The following is a 10,729-nucleotide window of genomic DNA, read 5'->3' as shown; positions in this document are numbered from 1 at the left end:
TGAGACCTATGTGGGGTAGTTGGCTGACACTTCCAACAAAAATGAACAGAAAGAGCAAATGTTCAAAAAAACCCAATCATTTATTTTAAGAACCAACAAACAAAAACACCCTGTGCATACAGTTGAAAAGTGAGCCTCCTGCTCTCCAGCCACACACCTGTATTTAATATTCCTTTAATTAGGAAGGTGTGGCTCTCCTAGACCATGCCATAAGAATGCAGCCCACACCATAACAGAGCCACCAGAAACCTTCACTGTAGGAAACAAGCACTCAGTTTCTTTTGGCATGCTCCACACAGGCACTTGTCCACTTGTCCGTAGTTCATATCTTTCCCCTCAGAATTCCACGCCAACATCATCTTAGCCACTGTTCCTAGTGGAACACCAACATTCTTCGTGTTCTGCATCACTGGAGCTCCTGCCAAACATGCCCCAAATCAGCCCTCTCTCAAAGTCACTGTCATTTGCTCCTATAGGTATGATAGCCAAATAATGGGAAACTCAGCTTGCCCAGCATTTTTAGACATGATGCTAAGCATGATGGGATATTCACTGGCAGTACAGCGCAGTGGTAAGGTACAGGGCTTGTAACCAAAAGGCTGCTAATTTTTTCCCCTACTGGGGCACTACAGCTGTAATCTTAGGCAAGGTACTTGACCCACAATTTCCAGTCAATTAATATCTGCCCTACAGAAAAAAAATATTATCTTATATTTCCTGCTTCAATCAGACGAAGTGCATCATTACTGCTACAGGTCTTTCCCCTAACCACATAGAGCTGGCATGAAATCAAGTCTGTATTAAACTAAATTGAAGATGGTAATATAGTGGGGACTTTGTTGTATGTTCAACAGATCCTTGGGGAAAACACCACCAAGTACACACTTCATATAAACCCAATCTAAGACCTGAATTCTGGTACATGAAATGTCATTTGAAACTTGACACTTGTCTCTGGTGGTTCATTTTATTTGTCATTAAAGTGAAATACACATTACAAACCACCAGATTACAATCATTCCAACAATTTCAAAATATTTTCAAAGTATTTTAAATTCGTCTGGGGAATGTACTGAAATCAAGGTCAACCTGCAACTCTGTGTGTATTTCATAAGCATATATCCTCAAAAATATGTAAATAAAAGGGCTGACATTAACTTGGAATATCACAATGTATTGTGTTGACAACATTTCATTCAGATGGAATCTACAGTAACTGACTTACAGCAGCTGCTGCTTCTTGGCATTTATATTGGCTAGGCCCGGTTCAGCAAAAACTGAACCAGAAGCTTCAGGACCCTGTCATCGAATCCAATCACATCCCCATTCTTTATCCCCTCATACAGCCTCATGCTCTTTGTACCCCAGCAAAGGTTCTTTCTAGGGTTCTCAGAGTCAGTCTGCACCGTAAGAGCCAGAGTATTCAACTGATAGCAGAAGAAAGAGAAGTACACTCCATCTGTGATCACAGCCTGTGAAACAAATGGTCGTGTCAAGTCTTCATGGCTCCAGAAACCTGTAACACAGAAAATGTGCACATTTATTTTATGTACACATCTGTGCATGTCAGGTTTAGGGCATAAATGGTTATTCATAACATATGGCTATTTCTTTGGTACCTGTATGTTCAAGGTCATGACAAAGATGCACAGGGATCAAAACATTATCCATTTTCTGGTTATATGCAAAGAAAAGTATTACAAAGCATACCAATATTATCATTTAAAGTTGACCATGTTATTTATACATGTGCCACTACTGTATGAAACACAAATCCTTGGACTTTGCCTGTCAAATGTATTGTTTTCAGGTGACAGAAAAGAATGATTTCAGTCATTTGATACTGCTTTAACTTGTTTAGATATTGATACCAGGAACCTTTGTCATATAGTATCCATTGAGAGGTGTTGGCTAGTTAGAAAATATGGGTATTGCCTTTGACAACTATGAAATGACTATTTTTCAAGAAAACCATAGCTGAATCTTTTCAAAGATGACGGAAAACTGCTTAATCCATCAAGTTTGTAATTTCAGTTCATTTTCTGTATATCTTACTATATCAAATCTTTCATTAGAAGAGTACTGTGGCAGTTGTTTTGTGGTTGAATTGTGGATTCTTCAACTCAACACTACACAAGCAGTAGTGCAGGGCGGCAGTGTAGCATAGTGGTTAAGGAGCAGGACTCGTAACCGAAAAGTTGCCGGTTCGATCCCCGCTGGGACACTGCTGCTGTACCCTTGGGCAAGGTACTTAACCCACAATTGCCTCAGTAAATATCCAGCTGCATAAATGGATAACATTGTAAAGAACTGCAACCTATGTAAGTCTGCTAAATGAATAAATGTAAATGTAAATGAGCTAGTTAGCTGGCAAGCATGCAAGTGTGTATAGTTTGTGATTTCTCTGAGAGAGGTAGGAAATGACTTTGTGACCTTGACTTGTAAAGAAGAGATCTCAACCTGAGGTGAGAAGCTGACATGGCTGGAACTTTCTTCATCCAAAACAGCCTTGAGACAATTGGATATTAAGTGTTAAGCATTCTTAAGTGTTAGTAGGCCAAAGAGGAGAGCCCAATGTTTGGATGCCCTTATACGGTCATAAAAGAGGACAATAAAAATGACAGCTAAATTTAATCCACAAGCTGAAACAAATCTGAGCAATTGTTCTGTCAGCATTTTTTGTTTAGGCAAATTATTGCATATAAGATCAATGCATAATAATATTGCATAAGCAATAGTCAAATGGAAAAAACTTCTTTTAGTGTTTTTAATAAAAAAAAAAAAAAAAAAAAAAAAAAAAAACTTTGTCTAGCTGTTAATTGTCAGGACGCATTGGTTTTGTGTACTTCTTGTTTTTCTGACCCAACTATAACCATGACATTGATGACACATTGATGGATATAACATAACTACAACTAGCGAAATCAGCATATGCCTAGTATCTACATAGTTTAAGAGAACATGCAAACCCTCCAGAACCTGCCCAGATGTGGGTAAATATACTTGTAAATACAGTTGATGTAGCTATAGCATTGAGGCAGGTATCAAACTGCTGTGTACTGCTAAGCCATATCAGTGCACAGATCAAACATGAGTTGCTTGTGTCAATTTCCCATCTTTTCCAGCATTTTTCCCAACTCTAAACTTTGACCGACTCAAACATAGTTTTTGGTTTGCAACTGTAGTAAACATCCCCACTTTCTGGAGTCCTGTATATGTGATGTTATTTTTGTCTCTGGATATTAAGTGTCTGATACTGAGTAAGTTATGGAACTCATCTACTTTGTTATCTGAGGTACAGTGTCCTCTATACTTATTCATATCCCTAATAAAACACAAACAAATGCAACAGGAAAAAAATACATAATGGATATCTTTGTGCTTTTTTTTTTTTTTTTTTTAACTTTTCATACTTCAATCTTGACAGTATTGCACAGAGCAAAGACAAGTCATTCACAAATTTTATTCCAGAGAACACAAAAGTCACATTTATTCACACCCCCATAGCAGGTGTTTTGTGACTCCTGGATGAATTACAATGACAAGATTCTTTGCATAGTACTTTATGTGTTCCTGGCTCCTCTAAGGTGGGATTTTGACCTTAGGAATTGTCATTCAAACTGCTTTCTTCAGATCCCCAACTGGACTGAGGTCTGGTCTCACATATTGAAAACCGTTGTCATCACTTAACTATATACTTGTGGATTTGGTTTAATGGTTTGGGTCACTGTCATGCTGGCTTCTTGGCAAAGGAGATCAGAATCATGAACAAAATGTCCAGGAAAATGCTGGAGATGATGTCTCCCTCTGTATCAGTGGTCTGCCAAGATGTGCCTACAAGCATGTTTGTGCTTGCAAGAGGCAAGCATGTTCTAGAATGGAAAATTGGACTAAAATTGCCAACTGAATTGCCAAATGAACTGACAACTAAACATTTCTTCTTTCATAGTTTAATGCACTGTTTTTCAGCATTTAGTGAATTTATTCACCAGACACACATACATATGCAGGAATTAAATTCTGTGTTGCATATAAATGTGTTTGCGACACGTTGCTCACTCAATGATTGGTGTCATTACCTGCTGTGCTCTGATGAGGCGAATTGTTAGATTATGTTGAGGACCACTGCACCAAAGCTTCCAGGACTCCAAAATATAAAACATATGCAACATATGCTTTTTTGAGGCCAAACATCATAAAACCTAGGTACAAAAATCTTTGTCATCGGTGTATGCTGCTACTTGTCATTCACAAGGTGGCTCTTTGTAGTCTGCCTCCAAAAGAGGCTTATTCCTTGCAACACAGCCATGAATACCATGTTCATGCAAGATACCTCAAATGGTACATTACTATACTTTGTTTGCTGTAGATGCCTTGCTTTGGAGATCTCAAATTGTTGCCGTTAGATTTACATTTGCCCCCTAAAGCACTGTCATCATAGAATTCAATGGCAAGATCTCCCACAATGGCACCATATTTCAAGGATGGCACTAATAATTCAGTATCTGTGCAGCTAATTGCTAATCCCTATTGAATGCATTTCTTGCACATTGCTGTGCAAACGTGCATTTGCCAAACAACTAAATGTAAATTTAAGATGACTGTGTAAATTCATTTTAGACTGTAAGAGATGCTAGCCATTTTGACCAAATCACCCATCAGATAATGATAAAGGAAGCCGATGGACGTTTAAGAGTTATTTTACTACAATCCTTGCTAATTTTTAGTTGTGGTATCTATTAAAATAAATGCAAGAAGTACTCTATAGACATAATTTGTTCATGAACGTGCCAGGAATTATTCTTCTGTCTTGTAGGAAAAATATTTTTTCAGTGCTGCAATGGGACTGTAAGGGATAGTCTAATTATGAAGGTGATAAAGGTGTTTGTTTTAGGGTAACCTCCCACTTCACTTGATTTCTTTTTCAGATGTTTTTCTTGTTTTCCTTGTCATTCCTAACATCCCATGTGCTGATAACTCTACTCTGCATGTGAAACACACCAAGACTTATCTTTAAGGTTACCTTCTACATATTCCTATTTTTACAATTTTCTAAAAAATAAAAATAAATCACTTCTCCTCCTACAGCTTTGAAGTTACATGGCTTTTTAGCCATGTCAGAGTCCTACATCCGCCTTACTGTGCTAAGTGCATGTTTGTTGAAAAACGTTTTTTTTATTCATAGAGGATAGGATAGGATATATTTCTCATTTTTGATGTGTACAGATAAAATTGAGTGATTTCAAAACTGTACTGCTTGATGCTGAATTAGTTATACAGAACAATACAACACAAACATTGTAAAGCCAAACACTACAAAGCCACTCCCTTTGTTCTTTCTATGAGTATATCCCAAAAGCTCTGTACCTAGTCCCTGAGAATCCCTTGATGGCAAACTATTGTGAGTGTAAGGTTAGCAAGGACTCTATGGGCAGAAGGAAAAAAAGGTGAATGATGCTTATGTTGAGAAAAATCCATGGCCACTATGAAATATGGCAAAGGGTCAATTATGCTTCATTTTTCAGGACTCTTAAGCCAAAAAAACTTGGCCAGAAATGGACATTTCTGCCCTTAGCATTCATCCACATCTTCAGAAATGGGTCATGAATGTTTGCAACTAGCTCAACTTCCAGGCCTCAATCCAATCCAGCATTTGTGGCTCAAACTAAAAGTGGTCCATAACTGAAAACCAAAATGTTCTGAAGAACCTAACATCAATTTTGCCAGGATAAACGGTCTGAACTTGAGAAATTCCAGACCCTTACAAAACCCCAAATGAAGCATCTATTACATGTAATCCATGCCAAAGGAGGAATAAATACAAAGTACATCGGGTGACCTTTACCTTTCTGGAATAAAAGTAATCTTTTGGGAACAATGACTTTGCTCTGTCCAATGAAAGGAAGATCACCTATAATGCTTAATAAAGTATGACATTTTAACATTTAATTAACATTAATATAATATAACAAAATTCTAGAGTTGGAATATGTACTTTGTGTTGTGAATGTGGTTCATTAATTATGCTGAAAAGCTGCTTTTACATTTCATTGAGGGATTCCTCAGGAAAACTGCACTCACTGCTTCTAACCACAGTATTCACAGTGCAGTGGTGTGGGTATTTGTGTTTCAGGCAAATATGGCACTCACCTTGATACATAGCCTGTGCTCCTGTCCAAGCGAAAAGACTGGCAATAGCATTGGCTCTCAGGCTAACCTCAATCTGATCAACAAGGTTTGCCATAATCAGTTTGCTTCTTTGAAACTGGTCCATAAACATGTGGAACTGTGTGTGACCATAGCTGCATGGGTCAGCAAGCTTGGACCCTAATAAAAAATAAACACACAAGCATAATTCAGTATTATGGCTGTTACCCAGCCTGTCTGTAACCAGATACTATAGACTATCAGACTGTTATTGGTCTATATTAATAAATATATTTAGACATATACACACACACATACATTATATATATATATATATATATATATATATATATATATATATATATATATATATATATACACAAGCACCTGCCAAATGAATAAATGTAAATGTTAATAAATATTAATACTACAGATATTATATTCCGATTGACAAATACTGACAAAAACCATGATGTGATACACTGCATACAAATTACTAAGGATTATAAAACATTGTCAGGTTAAGATATCCAAATTATTTTATGCCTAGAGGTGTGGTACCTGTGAAAATGTTATTATCATACTGTCTTCTGAACATGGGAAGCAGATATGGAGGGTATCTTATCTCAGGGACCTCTGCAGAAACTTCCAATCCCAGAGGCACAAACTGGAGGCAAAGATTTTATAGGGTTAATTAAATTCTGCATTCTCAATGTCCCCTTAATATAAAAAAACTGAAACAATCAAGATCAAATTCAGATTATGAAGATTCTGTACCTTTGCACAACATATGAACTCATGTTTTGGGGGTGGGGGCAGGGTAGTGGTGTTGGTAAAAATGTCATTTTTAACCGAAGCCTGACTAGAGTCCAAAAGTTTACAGTAAGAAGAGTTTACTCATGTATCCTGCTTTTTCCCCAAAGTACACTGACATGTTACAAAGCTTGTAATCCATTCAGAACACCTCATGAAAAACACAAAAGGCACAATTAATTTTTCCAGAATCCTGTGCACTATAAAACTTAGAAAGACTCTTCTGTTCAGTGATTAGCTAGCTACTTACCTCAGGAAGTTGCTGAGGCACCCTGATTTGAGAGTGTGGTTTGTCGTCGATCTGAAACCTAACCGGGTCAATTCGACCTCTCCGGTGCCCCCTTGGAATGGTCCATTCTCCCCTCATCCAGTAGAAATTCACTTGAGGACTGACATCTAGAAAAAGGTTAGCCAGTCAGGTGGCCGTCACACTTATTAAATTAATTTGGTAGTGACTTTGTATATGGGTATGGGTTAACCAAAAAATCATTTATTTAACTGTTAGCTGGTTATCAGGGATGGGCAGTATTTCTATTACACCTACTTGAAATACATATTTGAAATACTATCGTGTATTTGACAATTTGCATTCAACACACTTCCTAAGAAATGTATCTCACAAGATACTGTATTTTATTTTCATAGATTCTTCACACGAGTATCCTACACTTTACTTCGATACATTACATCGATTCAATTTGTATTAAAACGTTATAAAGTATTTTGTCTGTCTGATGACTATGCAAAACTGCTTTGCTGCTCAGTTATCGAACTCATAAGTATCCAGTCTATATAATATGCTTTTGAAAACTATTAGCTCGATCGACCAGCGACTAGTTATACTTTCGTAACGGTGAGCGCATTTATGACGAGTTTGATGAAGCGTTTATAACTGTGGACACGTTCATGATTAGAAGACAAATACACAATTGCTATCGGTCGGCGATGCATTTGTGCTAACTTACCTAGGTTCGACACTTGAAGTAGAGGGTTGTGTTTGACTAAGGTGCTTGTGACACCAGAGACAAGGTTTGACAGGAACGGTGCGACAAAACCCTGCATCCCCTTCTGTAGAAATGGTTTCGCTTTCAGCAAGTAGAAGTTCTCTTGTAAAATCGAATTGCAAACCACGGATCGTAGTTCAGAAAAGACATCATCATGAACGGCAGCTGGACAGGACTGGACTGACATCAATGGCAGGTTGGACTCCCCGGGGCTACTTTTGTCTATTTCGACAGAAAATTTATGGGGAAGCCCAGGTAGATATGCGGTCTTGGTAAAATGCTGATACCATCTGTCCGCATTGAGTGAAAAAGTCTGCGGGTATAGCACGTATTTCTTTCGTTGCCGCTTAGTAAGAAGCCGAAGCTTATCCTGCACTGTCTGTGCGGATCGTACTTCATTTAAGTAGTCTTCTTCTCTTCGGCGCTTTGCAGATTTACTTTTTGCGGTTTTAGATGGCTGGATGACAGGATACACAGGCTCCCGGTTTACAGAAACCGAGTGAAGCTTTCTAATACTTCTTAAAGTTGCCCCATTCCTCGTAACAAACATTGACAAGGACACGCACGCCGCCATGTTCCGCCACCCCGTTGCTGCAGTATGCTTACGTCGGTTACGTTAGTTATAGCCGTTCAAGATTCTGGCACTTTCATTGGTCCTTCTTGTGATGAAGTCGGGGTATCATTGGTCTACAATAAGAGTCGCCACCAAAATCACCATCGAATTTATTCCCTACTGTCACAAACATACTCAGGTCCTTCTGTCGCTCACTTCCGTCGCCTCGCATTTACGTGTGTAACTGGTATTGTAGCTGGCCAACTAGTACGTTGATTAGCGGTCTGACTTAGGCACGCTAATCTTATTTATCGTGTTGCACCGGTATTTACATAAATAGCTAAACTGAATAACGACTTGCCATTGTTAGCTAATACACAGAGACAGTTAATTAGCTAGCCTGAAGGCTTTGTTCTCGTAATGTTTTGGCACTTATACTTTACGTGTAAGTTGTGCTGTTAGCCCCAAGATCACAACATTCAAGAAACTTTCACATCTTCCATTAAATTCAGTTCATTCAGTGGTATTGTTTCACTTTAGAAAAATGAACGCTACCTAAACCTAAGTAACGCTGTGGGACGGAAACGGAAGTGACTTCCATAAGGACCCGAGTAACTATGCTACAGGAGATGCTAGGTGGCTAGCGATGGTATTTTGTTATCACAATAAATTCTCTAACTGGCATGTTACGTTACGCGCCGACCATCCAGGGGGCGCCAAAAACGGGAGAGAAAAAAAAATTACTCTTCTTAAAACTAGTTGGTATTATATATCTTAATAGGAAGATAATGAGCCAAAAATATCTAACTGCATAGCAAACCCTATTAAATATGAATAAAAATAATAATAAAAATGATGATCACACTTTACTTTCCTGAGATGCTCCCCCTTCCCCCGGACTAATTAGGCTCTACCTGCTGGCGGAGGGGGGAGGGGGGCACGCATTGACGTGACCCCAAAAGCAACCACGACAACAAGACAACGACGACAGGACAACAACAACATGTCAAAACGTCCCAAACTGTCTGATGCCCAGGGGAGGAAAAAAAAAGAAAAGAAGAGGAGGAAAAAAGAGAGAAAGACAGAGGTAATGTTACAATAAAGGTGATGTCATGACATTATTTGTACGTAGGAGAACAACGACACGTTGTTAACCAAACATGGTTTGCTAATCAATAAATAGCTAGCGTGAACTGTTTTAACTTCAGTTAGGCTAATGGCATGTTACGAAGGACCAAAGCTGTTATGAAAAATGGCACTCCCACCCAGCTTCCAAATATGTAAATATTATAGGGTCAGCAAGAGTTAAAATTAAAATAAAACTTGTTTACATTTTTATTGAAAACTGGTTAGCTCACGTTTTCTTAGCTTGCAATATTAGCCTTAATCAAAAAGCTAACGTGTTATTCCTTTTCCTATAGTTTTAAGCCTGCACAGTGCACATCATTCCTGTTATAGCATACCTTAGCATTCCTACATTCTATATTATAGTGCAGTTTACTACTTCTTTGCATTCTGCTAATCAGCATTTCCTTGTAATGACAAAAATTGAATCTTATATCATTTGCATATCAGAAAAGTATTAAACATGTACAGCGTAGTCATCATGCACATATCCGTTAGATTTTTAATTTGTCATATTTCAGTTTATTCTTAAAATCATATTATGTATCATATCATATTTATTATTAGATTGGTGTAATATATTCCTCTTCTCTCTTCAGATGCGCTGTTAAGGTTTCTCAGTCCCACCCCTGCAAATCTTGGGTCATCTACAGCATCAGCCAGCCGGACATTGATGGCACAGAACTTGCAAAGGAAATGCAGAATTTTCCACCATTGCCATCAAAGAATGTGACAAACATGGAACTCTTGACCTTCCTGCATGAGAAGAAGCTGGCAGAAATTTACCCCAACATGTGGGTTGCTCTGAGAATCTTTGCCACTCTTCCTGTCACAGTGGCTACTGCAGAAAGAAGCTTCTCAAAGCTTAAACTGATAAAAACCTACTTGAGAGCTACAATGATGTAGGAACGTCTAAGTGGACTTGCCATCATTAGTATAAATAATGTGGTCTCAAGTAAGCTATCATACGATGATGTTATAGATGACTTTGCTGTAAGAAAGAGCAGGAGAGTTAAGCTGTAGCAGCAGGTGATATGAGGTTGAGTAGGTGGTTGTGTAGTTTTGATGCAGTACCAAAAAGCACCAG

General features: G+C 38.2%; 1 protein-coding gene across 1 annotated transcript; it reads right to left on the bottom strand.

The window, feature by feature from the left end:
• Window positions 1-301: 301 nt before the first annotated feature.
• mrps30 (mitochondrial ribosomal protein S30) lies at window positions 302-9,222 on the bottom strand. Its single transcript, XM_036525896.1, has 5 exons — window positions 7,926-9,222; window positions 7,211-7,356; window positions 6,709-6,814; window positions 6,151-6,327; window positions 302-1,516 (listed from the first exon to the last, which is right to left on the bottom strand). Exons 1-5 carry the CDS (start codon window positions 8,536-8,538, stop codon window positions 1,257-1,259), a joined length of 1,302 nt encoding a protein of 433 aa, XP_036381789.1. The 5' UTR covers window positions 8,539-9,222; the 3' UTR covers window positions 302-1,256.
• Between the last annotated feature and the right edge of the window lie 1,507 nt (window positions 9,223-10,729).

This window comes from Megalops cyprinoides, chromosome 4 (genome assembly GCF_013368585.1).
Source record: "Megalops cyprinoides isolate fMegCyp1 chromosome 4, fMegCyp1.pri, whole genome shotgun sequence".
Lineage (NCBI taxonomy): Eukaryota > Metazoa > Chordata > Actinopteri > Elopiformes > Megalopidae > Megalops > Megalops cyprinoides.
The sequence above is the reverse complement of the archived record's forward strand: the minus strand, read 5'-3'. Positions and strand labels throughout refer to the sequence as shown.